The sequence below is a fragment of the Pteronotus mesoamericanus genome, unplaced genomic scaffold (assembly GCF_021234165.1).
Source record: "Pteronotus mesoamericanus isolate MK-2021 breed Mesoamerican mustached bat unplaced genomic scaffold, CSHL_Meso_final contig_1271, whole genome shotgun sequence".
Classification (NCBI taxonomy): domain Eukaryota; kingdom Metazoa; phylum Chordata; class Mammalia; order Chiroptera; family Mormoopidae; genus Pteronotus; species Pteronotus mesoamericanus.
Genome location: NW_026555059.1, coordinates 12,674 through 32,279, shown reverse-complemented (window position 1 = coordinate 32,279; position 19,606 = coordinate 12,674). Strand labels below are relative to the sequence as shown.

Here is a 19,606-nt window from a genome sequence, read left to right as displayed (position 1 = left end):
ACTGATTTCCTGTTCTCAATAGTTACTCGCTAAATGAAAGTATTATTATTAATCCATGTTAAGAGTCTCTAGTTTAAAATTTTTCAACATCAGAAATATTGACATTTGGAGGAAAGGGGCTGTGCTTTGTCTTGTAAAATGTTTAGCAGAATCTATGATCTTTCGTCACTTGCCAGTAGTGACAACTTTGCCAATAGTGACAAAAATGCTTCCAGACAGCAATAAATATCCCTTGGAAGAAAAAAAATCATCCCTTGTTGAAGCTACTACACTAGTTACTAGGAGAAAAATAAATAAGAGATAGATAAGATCCTTAAAACAACATGCTAACTGGTTTTTTAAATCTTACAATCTAGAACATATAGGGCAATGAATAACACGTAAGATAGAAAAGCTGCTTATCAAAATGTATGCAAAACAGCAAATAAGTAATAGGACACAACAAATTAATTATAGTCCAACCACTCATTTCCTAGGGAAAGAAAGTACATATTTTGATAGATACAAAATTACAGATACATGTTTAAAGAGGATGTTAGGGGAAATTATTAGTCTCTACTGTACATTCTTACCTGCTGTTTAAATAATGAGGTTATTACAAATTTATTGAGGAAAAAAAAATGTCAGCTTAATTAATCCAATCTTTTGCTGAGACAATGTTTCTGTCCCTCCATAGAAGAAGTTTCCGTGAACCACTCTAGCTCTCTAGAAATTGTTGATCTTTCAATCATAAGTCTACAAAATTCACATGAATTTTTTTTGATAGTTCTTTTTTGATTCTTGAAGGCTGATTCCTTTCCTTAAATGTGATTTGTCTTCTTAAAAGGACGAGACTAATGCAGTCGGTTTTAGTCGTGAGTGTTTCCCAGACATCTTTGTTGAAAGGAGAGGATGATGTGAAACCCTCACAAAGGAAGAATTCCAAGTTGCTGAGGATACAGAAACACAAAGTGAATGAATAATCTTTTTCTTAAGATCAGATTGAAGGAAAGAGTTGCTACTGATCTCCTTTCCACATCATTATCACATGACCTTCTTCCAGCTTTCTCTAGGCTTTCTGCATATCTTTCCATAAAGGTATTTCCTATCTGATTTTTCTTAACTATAAAAATGATGAATTTAAGCTCACCCTTTAAAACAAAGGCACGCTTGTAGATTTCAGAGCCCCTCAAAGTTTAAAAGTTTTAGAAGTCTCAAAGACCAATCTGTATCAGGTAATCAGAGTGATGGATCAAAGAAGTTCTTAAAATATTACCTTAAAATATTACAAGCCAGTCAGTCAATCAAAGAGAGCGCTCTTTCATGGCAGATTATATTTAAACAAACTTCAGGAAACTTATTTCCAAGTTTTCAAAGACATTTGCTAAAATCACTAATTGATCAAATAATCTTTTCTAGCTTTTCGTAAGTTAAAAATGAAAGTACTGATGTCCAGAAATGTAGATATAAAGGCAGTGTTTAAGGCTTGTTTGCTGTAAAATCAGTGACTCTTAATTAGATTATGTTTATGGAGTTTTGTTTAGGGAGATTAGCAAAGGTGTTAAATTAATCCTATCCTCAGGGTTGAAGAAACTTAATCATTCATTATTAACATCCATCTAAAGACCTCTGAAATGTAATCCTTAGAAGAAATGTTCTTTAGAGACTCAATATAAGGATATTTGGGGATCCAAAATCAACTTCTCCAGACCAGAGAGTGTGTTGGGAACTCACCTGGCTAGGAAGACTGAGGAAAGATACCACCATCACACTTGGAAGGCTTGATCCCTGAGCTGACGTCTTCCTAGTTTTCCTTCTACAGAAAGCACTGGAGACCATGGATAAGCTCCTTAGGTGAGTGCACAATTGACCACATTGGAGTTCCTCCAACTTTCTAAAAGGAAAACAAACCAAATCTCCTAGTTTTAATTTATCACTGAACTGAGGTTGTTTCTATCAAATGATATTGTTTGACAACTTAGTGAAATGATTCCATTCCTGTTTTGGCACCCTGGGTTGTTAAGCATGTTGGAATTGATATGATGATTAATTTTAGTTTTCAAATATCCCTTAGTTGTTCTTATGTATTATAAGGACACAGAAAGTAGTGTCCAGGTATCTTGCAGGTTTGTACTTGACATAGATTAAGAATATTTTTTAGGAATATTTGATTTTATATGTAGCATACATTATAGTCTACTCTAAAGGCAGGACATTCTTGTCTGCGCGAGAGAGATGACATTTATAATATGACTAGGTAACACACTCAGTGATTTGAGGAGAATTGTTTTTTTTTAAGTGAAGCAAATATCTCTAAAGAAACATGACTTTTTTTACTTACATTTTAAAGAAGGTAGGCAATGATTGGGATGGCAGAAAAGTGACACTGGTGAGTGTATAGGAATATGAGAAGTTTCAGCATGTCTCCATTTAACTAGTAGGGACAAAAGGACCCAATTTTAAGCAAAATAGATCTTTAAAAACCTGCTTTGTTTTTTGGTGCTGGTTATTATTGTTTTCAGTGGAAAAACGGCACCAGATGTTACCCTTGGTTCAGCAACCTCAGTGCTTGAATTCTGGCTAAGAGAAGAATTCAGAGCCAAGACTCAAACTGAGAGACAGAGAGAGAGCACATGCCAGTGAGAGCACCCTGGAGAGAGAAGGAAGTGGGGAAAGGCAAGGGCGTGCTCCACGGATAGCCATACTGGGTCCTCCGTTCTGAGGACTTTTATTTGAGGCCTCCGTGGAGGATGTCCATAAAACATTCATCAACTTCCTAGGTGTGCCCCCTCCTGGTCTCCACTAATTGATTGGCGCCAGAGAATCATTAGTCACTGTAGTTGGTCCTGACCTCAGCCATGGCCTCACTTGTCTGGTTTTGCCACTTTTCTGGGCCTGGACCTGAAACACAGCTGAGGCCTAGATGTCATCCTCAGGGATTATTGCCTAAGGGTGTGGTCGTACAAGGGCTTGTCGTTTTGGCCCTTACTAGGCACCTGGGGCTCTCTGCCCTGAGGATGCTCTGTACTTGGATTATCTGCTTATCTAACTGGGTACTACAATTATGATTGTATCAAAATTATATCTTATCACAGTATGAAAAAGTGCTTGATCACAGTTTTGAAGACTTGAAAGTTACAGCAATTCTCTTTAATTTTTGGTTTCTTTGATTAAGTGCTATAGATAATAAAGAAATGAGGGCAAATGAAACACATTAGTATAATCATGTAAGTAGATTCTGGTTAGAATCCAATTCTTTTGACAATGTCTACTTTCCTCTCATTAACTCTTAACATAGTCACATGTTTTGTTAAAAAAAAAAAAAAGTTTGGGGATGTGGATTCTGAATGAGATGAAAAGGTCATCCAAGGAAAAATGCCTGACAATTTCATGAAATAATAAAAATAGAAGTCAAAAATCCTGAGCTATTAATGACTGATATTGAGTGTTACATGAGCTTTTAAAGCCTTGAGGACCTAACACCTGGAGCTATAAACTTGGGTAAAACACCTGAAACTCAAGCAATTTGGAGGCAGTAAGACCTCAACAAAACTGGGATTCTTTTTATACAGGAAAAAAGGGGACAGAGGCAGATAGTGTTAGTTAGAAAGCCGAGAATGGTTTCTGCAGATTGTAAGCGCTTTCCTTGTGTCTCTTCTTTCTGTTTGTGTCACATGTCCTATCAAGCTTGTTTGGCTCCAGACACTGTCATTGAATCACAACCTGAGCCAAATTTTGCTTAGACCTTTGGGTCTCCTGGGCGGAGGAATAAACTCCTGATTTTCTTTCATCAGGAAAATGGACTCAGACGTGTCGCAAACCTTTCATGAAGAACTTGCCTGTCTTGTCTGCTTGAATTACCTCACAGACCCAGTCACCATGGGCTGTGGGCACAGCTTCTGTTGGCCATGTCTCTGTGTGTCCTGGGAGGAAGCCGAGATCCCTGCGCGTTGTCCCGTTTGCAGGGAACCATCAGAGCAGACAAACTTTAAAACTAATATTCTTCTGAAAAATCTTGTGTCCATTGCCAGGAAGGCCAGCCTGCGGCAATTCCTGAGCTCTGAGCACTATAGGTGTGGGCTGCACAAGGAGACAAAGCAGATCTTCTGCGAAGACGACAGGAGCCTGCTCTGTGTGCGCTGCTCTAGCGCGCAGGAGCACGAGGCTCACAGGCACCGCCCCGTAGAAGAGGCTGCTGAGGAACACCGGGTGAGCCCTGCCTCTGAGAGCACACTGATAGTGGCAGGGGAGTGCGGCCCAGGCAGCATAAGGACCTGAGAATCATCATGATGATTAAATCCTTTCCTTACTGAGTGTCAAGTTCCAATTTAAGTACCAGTGATGGAGCTGTGAGGAAAACACAGTTGTATATCTGCCTTCTTGGTGGTTGCATTTAACGAGAGAGTAATTAAGTTAATGGTCATTATTATTTTGATGATACAGCATTGTGCCCAAGTCACTGGAAAGCCCTCATTCTGAGAAAGAATTACAAATGCGAAAAAGATTTTCTATGGGGTACATATTTGTTAACACAGGACAAAGGAGTAGGATAAAGTATATTGGAATTGGGAGGGGACAAGTAACATTAGCTCCAAATTCTGATGCGAGATGCCTCACTATCTGAGAGGTAGCCATGCTAAGTAAAATTCCTCTCAGTTTCGCTAGACAAATGACTACATTGCACTGTGTGGTTGTACAGGCTGAAATCTTCTAAAATTCATCATTAATGAGGGCAAATAGGGAAATGTCATGATCCTTCTTCCCTCTATAGATTACATTTATCTAATATCCTTTGATTGTCCTAATCATTAATGGTCTAGAACCTAAATTTATTTGCTTTTCTGGTGCAAAATTCTTTTTTTTTTTAAAACAAACAAACAAACAAACAAACAGGCGAAGCTCTCAAACCACATGAGATCTTTATGGGAAAAGATTCAAGAAATTCAAAGAAATCCCAGTAAAGATGGCAGAATATCTGTCTATTGGATGGTAAGTATGAGACTGTATTTCCCTCTGAATCAGGCTGACACAGTCATGTCAGGAGAAGGAACTGTGAACAGCAGTAGAGAAGTGTGCCTGTGACGGTGAGACGAGCAGGAGCTAGAGAATGATATTTCTTCAAGTAAAAGAAAATGTAATGTGTTAAAAATAAAGGAACCTGAGAAAAAGAAGTAAAAGGGAAAACTGAGGTTGGAGAGTAAGAGAGAGAATCCACAACTTTTGGGAGGAAATAGGCAATGGAATAAGAATCAATGTTCTTCAAAACCATAGGGGAGCCTGTGGTCATAGATGGAGGACAGAAGCCCATCCATAGAGAAAAGGAGGGCAGAGAAAAGGGCTGGGAGGATGGACACCAGTTTGAGGGAAGGAGGTGAGAATTTCAGGAAGATCTTTCCTGATGGCTCCTAGTTCTAAGAGTAAATGCAATATTACTTCTAAGGATGGGGAGAGTTTGATACTAGAGACAAACTTACTAACACAGAGATCAGAATATTGTATGTAATAATTGATTAATCAACAATGAACTTTAATTGCTTGCATGCAGTCTTTCAGAGTTGAGAGGATGAGTGTGAAAGAAATAATCAATGAAAAGCATTCCTCCAGTTCTTTCAGGAGTTCATGAAGTGGATGGAGGTGGTTTGAGGGAAGCACATAATTGGTTGTTGTATAGTTTAAAAGAATGGAAAATAAACGAAGGAAAGAGGAATGAATATATGGTTTCTGAAAAGCGGGGGGACCTGAATTTAGGATACATGAAGCTTATTGGTAGAGAACATGAATAAGAACAGTAGATGCTGTTTAAGTGGAGGAGGGTAAGGTTTGTCCAAGTATGTGATCTAAGAAATCCATCTCTCTGCAGAAGTATCTGTATGGACGCCAAAGTGAAACCAGGGCTTTTTATGAGACATTGCAACTGGTTTTCCATGAGGAAGAAAAACAATATTTAGAGAGTGTCATTAAGGAAGGGTCAACGGTATTTGAGCAACTTGAGAAACTCGAGGCTGAAATGGCTGAAAAGAAAATCAGCCTGAGCGATGTATGACGAGCTCGTGAATGTGTGTCTGAGACCAGATGTAGAGTTGCTTAAGGTAGGAACAGAGCATGTGCCTGGGAATCTTTTATATTATTGGAAGCACACACCTTTGATTTCCTTTATTTATTTGGTACCAAAGATATGTATTCCTTCATTTCCTGCATTCATGGGGGAGAGTGGCTCCCAATGGGGAATAATATAGATAATCTGCTTCTGACCTAATCATGAACAAGCAAAACTTATGAAACTGTGATTATGGAGATTCCCTAAGGAATATTTTCCTTCTTAAAATCTACTTTTGTTTCTTGCTTCACTAAACACCAGAAAGGAAAAACTTATTCAAGATCTTTTCATTCTGGCTTGCAAGTTGGCAATGTAGAAACATTTGGTAAAAGCTCCTATATATTTCTTGCTTCTGTTACAATACCATTGGTTTCACTGACCATTAATTTGGGGCATATTACCCTTTCAGGACAAACCTTAGGAAAGACCCCTATGTACAGAGCTGAGAGCGACAGCAATACACAGCTACTTCCCTTGCCTTCTCTCTTTTCACACTCAGTGTTCTGAATTTATCAAGAACATAAAAACAGAGACCAAAGAGATGGTTACCAAAAGGGAGGGCAGGGGAAATGGGTAAAAAGGGGAATTAGTCAATAATATTGTGATAAGTATACATGGTGACAGATGATTACTAGATTTAGTATGGTGATCACTTTGTAAGGTATAAAAATGTTGAATCATTAATATTGGACACCTTAAATTAATGTAACCAATTTATGATTGTATACCAACTATGCTTAAATAAAACAATAAATTTAAAAATTATTTTTAAAAAATTTAGATTCTCACAAGGTATTGTCAGGAATATCTTCAGGGAGGAAAAGGAAAAGGAGTTTTCAAACAGTTTGCAGGTGGAAGTGATTAGTACTCTTCTAAGCTTCCCCAAACCCAAACTGGTTGGTGGAACATCCTACTTCTGAAGTCTAAGCTGCTCTTTTCTTTCTTGATAGGAATTAGGAGACACACTGAGAAGGTGAGTTTGTTCTTCAATGCTAACTGTGGTTCATGAGGGCCATGGAAGAGATCCAGCTACTTCTAACAAAATGAAGACATAATTTTTCAGAGTATTCTCAATTGTTTGTGTGCATGTCTGTTTGTGCGTGTTTTGCAGTATATGATTTCCTGCTCCTCTTGATCAGGAGTATTTTTTCCCATCTGTGGCTGAGAGAGGTATGTGTTTTCAGGCTCAATGCAAAACTTTCTACAAGACTGGTCATTTATGGTTTTATATTTCACAATCAATAAGAACTGAAAGTGCAAAGATTAGATTTACCCAGAATTAAGTAGGAGAAGCAAGTACCTCTGAGAAATGAGGGTGGAAGCAGCCAAACAAGAAAAGTAAGAGAGATTCCCTAAGAATAGCACAATCTTATCCCATGATTGTGAACAAGAGGATTTTGATGAAGAACATTCAGTTGAATGATGATGGCACCAAAAGCTTAATTGTATCTTCCTTTTTACAGGAGCGAGCAGGTGCAGCTGCACATGCCTCAGCCTCTGCAGCCATGGCTCCCTGCACGACCCATTGCTGGATTGTTGGACAGGCTCAATTGCTTCCGAGGTAAGTGTCGCCCCCTTGGTGGGACCACCTGACAGAATCCTTTAACAACTTTTTATGGATGATCTTTTCCTCTTTCTTGCAGAGCGACCTGTTAAGTGGCATGTATGGTCCTACTTAGTCATGGAGTCACAGTCATATGGGAAAAGATAAAATCAAAACTGCTGTAATGATAGATGTGACTCAGGCCTTATCCATTACTTATAAATATGATATTACTTACATAATAAGAAAAAAAGACATGCACCAAAAAATGCTTCTTGAGTCCTAGAAATATCATCACATAAAATGTCTGTTGTTCACTGAGCCATAGAAAAATGGGAATCAGTTCAAGATATTCCAATTTAAAATAAGAACAGTGAATTAGGTTATAAATATTTTTGCTTTAAATATTTCTGCTTTAAATATTTTTATTAATTGGACTTATAATGTGTGTTTCAATGGATGTAATAAGAAATAATCATAAATGTAAAAAAACTAAATGCAGAAACCAAGACTTTATGAATAATAACAATAAAGGAAGTTGGTGGTTAGTGAGACCATATATAGAGCTCCATGGTAAACCTAAACCTGGAAGGTTAATCTATCAGAAAGAGGAAGAATATATTTTCAGGTGGAACCAGTTATCAAAGGCAGACAATTCTTAGCAGGAAATCACTTTTAAGAAGGCCTTTAGGTTTCTTGTTCAGTATCAGCTTGCTTACTTAACTGGAATATTGTCAACTAGAGTATTCTCATATCTTGGTAAAGTAATCTCCATTTATTTAGTCTAAAATTACTTTTGTCCTCTGAGAAGGAGTGATAAAGATAAGGTTTATTGCTATGGACTTGGTGGCACTGCCCAGGTGTCCAGCTTTTCAGGTGTCAGGAAAAGTAACCAGCCAGAAGTAGACATGACCTTCTTCTCCTTTATGATCTCTGATTTTTAGGAAGATTTTTTCTATTGAAATTAGATATCTGTTTCTTCATGAGATATGTTGGCATCATTTGAACCCAATATTTTCCATTCAGAACTGCCCTTCTAATAACGTTAGAATGTTCTTTTTCCAGTGAGATACTAGGGATGCGCTTCCTCTCATAGACAATATTATTTTTAACATTGATTTTGGCAGAAATAATCTCTTTTCTTCACAGTGCAAATTTCCTTCACTAATGAAATAAGCAATCACAATATCAGACTGTTTGACGATGTGAGAAGTCTGAGGTTTAAGCATGACCATATATATATGTCTCTGGATCCTGGAACATCGAACTATTTTGCTGCATGGGGAGCGCAGGCCTTCACCTCTGGCAAACATTACTGGGAGCTGCATGTGGACAAGTTTTGGGACTGGGCTGTTGGGGTCTGTAAGGAATCCTGGCTGAGGAAGAATGGTACGCTGATTGAATCTCAGGACGAATTTCTCCTTTTATGTGTGAAGGAGGATAATGGTCACGCTCTCTGGACCACTGCCCCGATGACTCGTCAGTACATAGAGAAACCTCTGGGCAGGGTTGGTGTGTTTCTTGATGTTGACAGGGGAAGTGTAAGTTTTGTGGATGTTGCAAAGTGCTCTCTCATAAAGCATTCCCTCATTACACCTTCCCCACTTCAGAGGGATCTAGAGGACATGTTCAATTTCCCTTTTAGGCCTTTCATTTACACTGGGCACACCTGAGTAGGGCTAATTCAGAAAACTGACTATGTGCCTGGGATCTCTATCCTGAGAAAGCCCTTCTTAGTTGAGGCCCATCAACGATACTTTATTATCTTTTCTCCCTTTTTTTACTTTAACCTTTTGTAGTTATTTAATATGAAGTTTGTACAAAATACAAAATTTTGTTAGTTTCATTTTCTTGACATTAAAATCATATCTTATGGCCTTTTATCTTGAATATATACTGTGTTTTTTTTTAATCTGTTTTGTGAGCTTGCTGGAGTTACCAAAATATATATCAGTGTGCAGTTACTATTCATGGTCAAAATCCAGGAACACAGGGTTTGCACATCCTGGACAGACCTGGTTATCTGTCGTGCACGGCAGTCTGCAACTTTCTACTCCTTCCTTTGTCTAGTCAATCCTACAAGTCCACTCACCCTCAAAGGAAAAACTGAGTTGACAAAGAAGTTTCCACAGACTTTCAGAACTGAGATAGGCCTTCGTTTAAGAGAACCTAGAATAGCTGGCCATTTTCTTTTTCAACAGAATAAATTATAAGAAATAAATGGAGGAAGTGCCTTCTGTTTACAGCTGTGTTCTTAGCAGCTAACACATTGGCTAGGCCATCGGGGTGCTTAGCAAATTTTTGAATAAATAAATTAATAAATGGATGAGACAACTACCTTACTTGAAAGCCGTTTTGCTATAAGTTTTCAGAATTTAAAAGTTGATATAAAAAACTGGTTAAATTATACAAGTTGAATTTAAACCCCATTGATTTCTCACTGGTGTGAAAAACGATATATCAGAGTGGGAGGCAGCAACTATAGAGACTCTATTAACATAGAGATTAGGTGCATGTGTGTATTTCAGTCAGGGTGGTCATACATCATTGTTCATTTATTTAAGATCATCATCTGGGCCTTGAGTGACAGAATGGGAGACAGAGGAACAAAATGCAGACATAAGCTCCCTGCTCTGTCTCTTTCACCATCATAGTGCATTAGTTTTTGCTTTTTTGTTCTTGTCCCGCATTAAATTGTGAATTCACCATTGCATTTTCTCTTCCAAATATATTTCCTGAATATATAGTTAGAAATTGATCCATGTTGATTAATTACATCAAAGTGATTTCTTAAACTAAAATGAAACTCAGCTCAGCAGATGTTGCAATTGGCTGTTTGACATGGAACAGGTCACCCAAGTTTACTTGGCCAATCTCTTCATTTATGGCTACTAGTAATACAAGCTTACATTCACGGAGATCTTACCATGATTTTCCTAAAAATGTGTTTTCTCTATTTTATATATAGAATCTTGATCTAATATTTCTAGTGAAGAAATTGAGTCATGAGACATTTAGTGATTTGAACTAAAGTAATAAGTCTCCAGTGTCTATGCTCTTACCCTTGCTATGTGTTATCTCTCAAAAATATGAATCTCTAAGGCAAAATAATGTTGGAAATGGACCAACCTCCCTATATCTGTTGATGAGAATCAGATTACTTAATGCAAGGGAAGAGTTTATTCTAGGCCCTTATATAGAATAAATCTTAAATATTTTTAAACATTTAAAAAATTATTAATATTAGCTCAGTAACAATAATATTTACTTTGGTTTTTCAGTCATTTCCCTCACTCTCTCCTATCCATGGCTGATCTAGACATTTCCTGCTATCAGGATGGCTTTTCCCTAAATCATCTTGTTACTTATATTTAGTATATGGCTAATAGAACCCAATGCAACTCTTTCTTTTGTGATCAAATGCCTTTATTCCAAACTATATTAGTAACTATCATTTATTTTTCATACAGTAGATGTTTATGAAATGACTGTATTGTGCTTAAAATAGGTATGCCCTAGATATATGTACTCCCTAATACTCCCTTTCTTACATAAAATTTTAGGAGACAGGCATTAAATAGGTAATTACAGTACTGGAGTTTTATGGCATTAGTAAATTAACCACTTCATTTACAAAGAAAAGGGATTAATCATATTGATTAGGTCTTAGAACTAATGTATTTCAATGAAGTTGAATATCTAAAAAACTGACTGTGCCCTGGCTGGTATGGCTCAGTGGATTGAATGCTGGTCTGAGAACTGAAAGGTCACCGGTTCAATTCCCAGTCAAGGCACATGCCTGGGCTGAAGGCCAAGGCCGTGGTTGGGGGTGTGAGAGAGGCAAACGATTAATGTTTCTCTCTGTCTTTCTCCCTCCCTTCTTCTCTTTCTGAAAGGAAACAAATCATTTTTTAAAAAGTGACTGTGATGCTTATTACTTACCTGTGTTATAGAGACCAATTGAGGTGGAATATCATCTTTGTTTATTATTTGCCTATTACCATAATTTTCACATTTCAATTTATACGCTATCCACTACATTTACTTGAGTAAATCTCATCCTTCTGGGTTTTAAATAAATGGTTTGGGGCTATTTGTGAAGAAATTAAATTCAAATAGTAAAATTTTTATTTATTCATTTCTTTATTTATTGATTTCAGAAAGAGAGGGAGGGAGAGAAGAAACATAGATTTGTTGTATGCAGTCATTGGTTGATTCTTGTATTTGCTCTTACTGGGAATGGAACCTGCAATCTTGGTGTATCAGGATGATGCTCTAACCCACTGAGCCATCCATCCAAGGCTTGCTTTGCATTTTCAATGATGTCTCAATGCACAGAAGTTATTAATTTTAATGCATTCCAACATGATTTCTCGTATGTTTTGTAATCTTTGTGCCCACTTAAAAAAACTTTCTCAGTAACATGGGAGTGAGAACATTACAGATTTATTTATCCACTTGTTCACCTTGTATTTATTGTGATTTCTGTTCTAAGTACTACACTGGGTAGTGGAAATAGTAACTGATTCAAATACTGTCCTTATTTTTATAATTTTCAGTCTAGTGGTAATAAGTATCTACCAATCTGATGAAAGTTTGCTGACTATTATGATAATATAGTATAGTATGCTCAAAAAATTTGGATTAAGAGGAACTATACTGGTCTGTAGGCTCAGAAAGGACATCCTTTAAAAACTGTTATTTTAGCTGAGATGTGATGGGTGACTTTTATGGTATATAACTCTTCATAATACAGCTGTTAGTTAAAAAAATAAAGCCATTGAGCTATTGATTATATGCTAGGGAGCGATACACTGTAAACAATTTTTATTAAAAAATTTAATAAACACATTTATACATTCAATGTGGTTATGCCATTTATTAATATACAATAATTATGTTTCCTTACATTACAATATGCTCCATGACAGTCAAGTATCAACTTGTTGCCTCACAGAACATTTCATAAAAATAGTTTCCTCAGTCATGGAAGTTCATCAGATAAATGGTAAAAACTTCTCATGGAGAATCAAAGCATAGGAAAGGCTTCAGAGGAGAAGAGAAAGAGGGAGAAACTAAACTACTTATGAGGGAACCTTTCTCAGCATCATAGAAGCTCACAGTTGCATTGTCATGATCCACAAACACTCCAATCTTACCCAGAGGCATTTTCACATACTGAATTAAGGGTGGGCAGTTAGTGGAGAGACAATAATGATCATTCACTTTCAAAGAAAATAGAAGAGATGCTCCTTCAAAATCAACAATGATATCGGTATCGTTTATCAGGGAATCTTTACAGACTCCCAGAATCCACGGCGAGTAGTGTGGTATGTCCACCTCCCAGTAATGCCTACCAGAGGTGAAGGTATGAGTTCCCCATACCGCGAAACTCTGCACTCTCTGGGGCTCTCCGCACATGCTGTCCAGGTCATCTCCAAACACCATACCAACATTCTTAGAGAGGCTTATATGGCAACTGATAGTTTCCTCACTCAGAACATCATCCACTGCAAAAGAGGCAAAAATCAGGTCAGTGAATGGAATTTCCATGCCTTGAGGGACAGTCCCTTCATTTGCCCCTCCTCTAAGGAAATACAAAATAAAGACAGTAAAGAGAGTTGAGATTGGCTCCTCTATGAAGTGCAAAAGTTATCACTGCCTCTACAGCACACAGAAACCATTTAAATTATACAGAAAAAGAAAACAAAACCTCTGCATATATTATGAACTGTGTAAAGCAGCGATTTAATCTAAATCTCTAGATAGTTTGTTCCAGGTCACACCTAAAACTTTTTCGTCACTTTAGAAATCTCTTCTTGTGTTGATTGTCCTTGATATTATTTAATAAATAGACAGCAATTTGCTATTATGTGGGTAATTATTGGAATGTAAATTGTACCTGTTACATTTTCAAGAATCAAAATATTTGATAGAAATTCACATTATGCATAAATTAGAAGTTTCTGAAGGGAATGTTCTTGTTTTATGTTATCTGTTTAGACCTCACATTCAATCTGATCCCAATTTCAGCTCTCAGGGTCTAGACCTGCTGTCTAGGATGGGCCTGATACAGTGAAGCCATGCTCACAGATCCTTCTCCTGTCAGTGGTTTTGAAATTGGCCTAACAGTATTAAAATTATTCTGCTTATGGTCCTGGCTGGTGTGGCTCAGTGGACTGAGCATTGACCTGTGCACCAAAAGGTCACCAGTTCGATTCCCAGCCAGGGCACATGCCTGGGTACAGGCCAGCTAATGACGTGTGTGTGAGAGAGGCAACCGATTGATGTTTCTCTCTCTTTTTTTTTCTCCCTCCCTTCCCCTCTTTCTAAAAATAAATAAATAAAATCTTTAAATAATTATTCTGTTTATGACCATTTCAGTTTTCTTTGGACTTTCTGATTTTATAAATAATAAGTATTTTTGTCTAATGCTCAATAAATGCACTTGCAATATACAACAGGTTAAAAAACTATTAATGCCATATTTAAACTTTCAAAAATAGGTGAGACTGAATAAACTTACAAAACTGATTGCTACTCTGAGATCTAAATATTCCCTCTTCATAACCACACAACCAATCTCATTGCTCTTTTCTTCTATGTATATCAAATGTGATTTAAAAATGTATCTTACTTTGTAGTTTCAATACAGTATAAGTTGCAAAGTTCAGCCTTGGTCATTGTGATATGACTATACAGAAGGAGGATAACAATTTTGGAAAGTCATGTACTATCTTCATGTCAGAAAAAATATATAATTAAAACAGAAGACTCAGTTTTAAGAACAAATGAAGATTGAAGCCTGATGCCAAAGGGCTGACTGTTACCTCTGAAGTTGTTCAGCATGTCAAGGATTCCAGTGAGGCGCCATAAAGTGAGCTCTGGATTCACTGGCTGAGGCTTTTGCATCTGCACGGATCCAGTCCTGTAAAGAATGACAGCAGCGGCATTTGGGGCCAAAGGTTAATCACACAACCATTACAAAAATCACAGTTTTTACCCCAAGATATTTCAGCAGAATCCTCCCATTCAGGGTTAATTGTATGTACATTGTGTTTTAATCCCTCAGGCATATAAGAAATGCTACTTTTTTTCTAAATTTAAATTACATAAAATTTCAAGGTTCCCATTTTTTTCAGATATTATTCCATTCCTAAAATTGAGAATCATTTCCTCCCTCTACTCTACCTCAGGGAATTCAAGACTCCTGGGTATCTTACAGAGAGAGGAAAATTCAGGAAAAGCCTCTGAAACCTGTGCCTTTGAGTACCGTATTTTGCTGTGTATAATGGGCACGTTTTTTGCTCAAATCACTGCAGGAAAAATAAGGATGTGCATTATACATGGGTAGTACTAATTCCGTATCTACATAAAAGTTTTTCTTTTATGTATGTTTATACATTAAAAGTGTAACTCTAGAAAGCAATAACATTTGTATGCAAAATAATACCCTAGAATACGATAACCAGTTTTGTTTCTAAATATAAATAAATAAATAACTGAATTAAAATGAAACTTTTTTTCCTGGAAGTTTGGGCCAAACACGTGGGTGGGTATAACACATGAGATCCTATTATACAGGGCAGAATATGGTACTTGCCGATGAAACATTCAGTGTCTAAAAGGGAAGAATCTACAGAGCCAGACAGCCTTGTTCTTTATTTGCCAAGCAAGGGAAAAGCCTCCACCCTGGCAGACCTGCTTCCGAAGGTCTTGCTTCCTAAGGGGCACCAGGCGGTCATTCCCCACTGAGGTGCTGCCTACAAGGGGGGACATGCAATGATGGAACAGGCTGAGTCATTGCTACTCCCAGGAAGAAAAACAACACCTTCCTCTCCTATCCTACTCATAGAGCTCCCTCTTCCTGTCTTTTTCACCTTCCATTTCTGTTATACCTTAGAGAAATCCCCTCAGTAATGTTTATTGTGTTAAGTTTGGAGAGGATGGGAATGAGCAGCTGGAACAAAGCCCAGAAGGTCAGATGGTTTTTAAGTATGTTTGAGTGCAGCCACATAAGAAAGAAACTTCTGAGACCAGAATGCTCCAGGGTTTGTTTGTTTTTTTTAAACAAAATAGCCAGAGAGGACAAGGTTTATCACTCAAAAAATGTACACCCACCTCGTCAAGAAGACAATGATTTCTCAGAAATCATTAGTGTAAACTCACCTTTCCAATACATTTCCCAAATCCTGCAAAACAAACAGAAAAAAAAGGAGGTAAACATGTGAGTTCTGGTCTTTTATACCTTTTCTAGCATGTTTTAAGTTTTCAGAGTTTCTTTAAGTGTTTTTTCCTATTCTCCTTTAAGGAACAATAGAGGCTCTCTTAATAACAGAACTTACACTAAAACATGCTGCGCTTCCTCAGGGTGCCCTGAGCGGGGGAAGGATGTCAGGCAGAAAAGTGAAGTGATGCAACAAGTTCTAGGTTTCCAATGACACTCAATGCCCTATCTTATTCCCAAGGAAAGATCTGACCATTTAGGATAACAATTAAAGCAAAACAGGGAACCATATGAAAAGTAGAGAGAGCATTAACACTGATTACCAATTTCTACAAATCTTGCCTAGACAAGGGGCAAAACCTTAATGTCTTCAGCAAGTTGCTTTTGTGGGGATAATAGACAGTGGATTAGGGGAACATAAATTGAGAATTACCACAGCAAATTTAATGTTTCCCTGGTCAGAGATTGACTGATTTTGAACAATCTCTGAGTACATAGTATTTTGGATTGCACTTAAATCCTTATTCCCAGGATATGAAGGAAGAAGTGACTGACCGGGCAGACTTGATCATGGGAGTCAAGGAGCATTATTGCTTAGCTGAAGGTAATGGTATTGTATATGCAGGCAACATTTTGATATCATGACAACATCGCCCAGAAAAGGGTTCCTGTCTCTGAGGATGGACCCTCCCTTCTCACCTGGAGCAGCTCCACGTTAGGCTTGTGGCACATGTCAGTCAGCTCTTTCAACATTCCTTTCAGGCTTTCTTTCTGTTGGGTCATTCTGTATTCGCTTTCCTTGAGCTGTTGGAAGATCTCCTTTGCTTCTCTCTCCATTATGTCCAGATGGAATTGCTCCTCCTCGTAGAGAAAGAGATGCATCTTCCGATATTCGGCTTTAATCATCACCCTCCTGAGGGCCACGTAGTCCTGCACAGATAGTGGATCAAAGAAATTACCTATCCTCACTCTCAGCAGAAAACTTCAAACTTTACATATTTCCTCAGACTCATCAAAAAAGTACTTGACAAACTTTCTGCCTCACACCTCCAAGTGTCTTGAGTGTTTGCTGGCCCTTCTGTCTATCCTGACCCTATGTGCCTGGTCTCTTTTCCTATTAAATTAAGCCCTCCAAAGGGTCCTAGCCTCTCTCCCTGTGATACTTCTTCAAGGGTCTTACTCCACCAATTATTTCCTCTTTGTTACCTTCTTTTTCTTTTGTTCTTTTGCCTGCTTATTCTACATATTTAAAAATATTTAAGTATATACCATATTATACTGATTTTTAAAAATTCTCTATTTTTTTCTTCTATATACTATATTTTTCTCCTCTCCTTTGGAGTCAAACTTAGTGTGGTATTGTCTTTTACTCAGTTTGTGAAAGATTTACCAAACCTTAGAGTTGAACTGGGAATACCTATCAAGCCCTGATTACCACATACATAGTTGACCCTTGAACATAGATTTGAACTGAGAGGGCCCACTAATACTCTGATTTTTTAAAATAAATACACAGTTGACTGTCTGTCTCTGTGACTTTCCTATCCATGGATTCAGCTCATGGTGGATTAAAGACGGTATTTTTGATTCAATTGGAAACCCATGAATGCAGAGGACCAACCCATACGCATTAATTTATACCATTTTATATAAAAGACTTGAACATCCTTGAAATTTGGTATCTATGGGCGCTGAAAATAATGCCTTGCAGATACGAAAGAATGGAGAAATTTTAGAAGAGTTAAAAGTTATATATGGATATTTGACTGCAAACCCCTTGCCTTGTTCAAGAGTCTACTGTATTCTTTGCACTAGCTTTTATTGGCTAAAATAAATATGTTTTTATATAATATATATTATATAAAATATATAGGCATATATTTAATATAGAATATATGCATATATATGTTTTATATATGTATATATTTTTGGCCAGTACATTTGTGGTTGCTGATATATTACTAAAAACCACTGCCTTTTCCTAGGAGAAATTGTTATCTTTTAACTGTTAACTTGAATTTGGCTAAAAATATAAGCCAGTATTTCTCAACTTGCATAAAAATATAAAAATAAACAGAACACTGATCCTTACCTCTAATGACTGGGTTTTGCTAGCTTCCTGCTTCAGATTGTTTCGCATTTCTTGAGTCATGTTCCGTAAAGAGCTCATTCTCTTTAGAAGTTCCTCCTGAAAAATAACTGTAAGCTTTAGTGACACAAAAGATGATATTGTAAATGTTATTCCCTTACTTATGGTTAAACACAGTTGTTGAAAAAAGTCACCCTGAGTTAAAATAGAGAGATCTGATTTTTTCACAATAATTTATTTTGATTCAAATATTTGGAATATTAGAGGTGAGAGAAACATACAATAAAGAGTTTTGGGGGGCCCTACAGATAACATTCATTTCTTGAGAAACTGGCACTCATATTTTCACATATCCTGACTATAAAGAAGTCAAACTTGAATCAGAAACCAGTGTTCCTGATGCTGGCCACTTGCCCCACAATTGCACCAAGTCTACATACTTGGACAGTATTTCTAAGGAAATCTGTGTGAATAAAGGTTCAACACAGCTTTGATTATCGTGTCCAAGTAGGTTAACAGCATTGCCCAGATACACTTATAATTTGGAATTTACATTGAAACAGCACCACCTCTCATCAACTTCCTTATCATCATTCTCATCTTTCTCTCTCATTTGGGAACTTACAGCTGTCAAATTGCACCTACCCTGTATTCCTCAGCAGACCATTGTACTGGGCTGTGGCTGTGAGCTGCATGTTCTGGGGATTCAGAGCAGAGCCCACAGAGCAGGTTCTTCTCAACCTCACAGAAGAGCCCCTTTGCTTCTTTGTGTGCCACACAGATCTGCTCCTCAGAGCCGTTGATGTAATGAGCTCTGGCCTCTCTCGCAATGGAAGCCAGGTTCCTCAATGCAATGTTGGTTTTGAAATCTGGCCTCTCTGATACTACCCTGCACTCAGGGCAGTGCATTGGAGTCTGGGCTTCCTCCCAGGAAAAGTACAGGCATGGACGGCAAAAGCTGTGTCCACAGTCTATGGTGACAGGGTCTAGGAAGTAGTTCATACAGATGGAGCAGGTGAGATCATTCTGGAAGGCTGGTGAGGTGTCTGAATCCATGTTTCTGAATATTAAAATAAGAAAGAAAGAGAAAGTCATTTTTTTTTCCCAGATGAGGAAAGAAAGGCCTTTGGATAAAGGCTTGTCTACTTGAGCCCTATCTACCTATTAACTAGGAACATAATTTACCCATTAACTTACCTCGTATACAAACTTAGACATGGTAAGTCTAGATAGGCTCGGTTTATCCCACTATTCAAATGAGAATATGAGACAAAAGAGTCTTCAGCATCTTTTTTTGTTTGCTTGTTTAAAATAAACAATGATCTCAATCATACCTAACTTACTTAAACAAGCTGATTGGTCCATAAGCACATATATAGACTATGAATCATTTAATCTCTTTCTTGCTCTCTCTCTCTCTGCCTCTGTCTCTCACTGATTCCATGATTCTAACACACACACACCCTTCATGTCTATGCTAACAGTCTGTGTCCTGCCTCCAAACTGACAAATAAAACTGATGAGATTAATCTACACTCATTTAATTTAGTCAGTGTCAACTTTAACTTTAAAGTCTTTAAATTATCAACAATTGAATTTATACCTTAACTTTAATAGCAAAAGTCTCTTTCAAACAATAAATTGTAAAAATTATCTGTTACTTCTATGTTC

The 19,606-nt window shown here is 37.4% G+C and overlaps 2 protein-coding genes across 2 annotated transcripts; one reads left to right on the top strand and one right to left on the bottom strand.

Annotated features, from left to right (window-relative positions):
* Positions 1 to 3,777: 3,777 nt before the first annotated feature.
* On the top strand, positions 3,778 to 9,292 carry LOC129083637 (tripartite motif-containing protein 43-like). The gene is given in 7 exon segments (XM_054589502.1): positions 3,778 to 4,188; positions 4,873 to 4,968; positions 5,840 to 6,012; positions 6,014 to 6,068; positions 7,027 to 7,049; positions 7,540 to 7,637; positions 8,769 to 9,292. Coding segments are annotated over 7 exon segments (1,380 nt in total).
* Positions 9,293 to 12,638: 3,346 nt separating this feature from the next.
* Positions 12,639 to 18,991, bottom strand: LOC129083630 (tripartite motif-containing protein 64C-like). The gene is made up of 6 exons (XM_054589488.1): positions 18,581 to 18,991; positions 17,939 to 18,034; positions 16,546 to 16,776; positions 15,789 to 15,811; positions 14,450 to 14,547; positions 12,639 to 13,129 (listed from the first exon to the last, which is right to left on the bottom strand). The coding sequence occupies exons 1-6, from the start codon at positions 18,989 to 18,991 to the stop codon at positions 12,639 to 12,641; spliced, it is 1,350 nt and encodes a 449-aa protein (XP_054445463.1).
* Between the last annotated feature and the right edge of the window lie 615 nt (positions 18,992 to 19,606).

Coding starts and splice junctions, on each gene's coding strand:
- LOC129083630 (XM_054589488.1), bottom strand. CDS start 18,991: ATGGATTCAGACACCTCACCAGCCTTCCAGAATGATCTCACCTGCTCC. Junction 18,035..18,580: donor GGTCTGCTGAGGAATACAGG/GTAGGTGCAATT, acceptor GTTATTTTTCAG/GAGGAACTTCTAAAGAGAAT. Junction 15,812..16,545: donor CTAACGTGGAGCTGCTCCAG/GTGAGAAGGGAG, acceptor TTTGTTTTGCAG/GATTTGGGAAATGTATTGGA.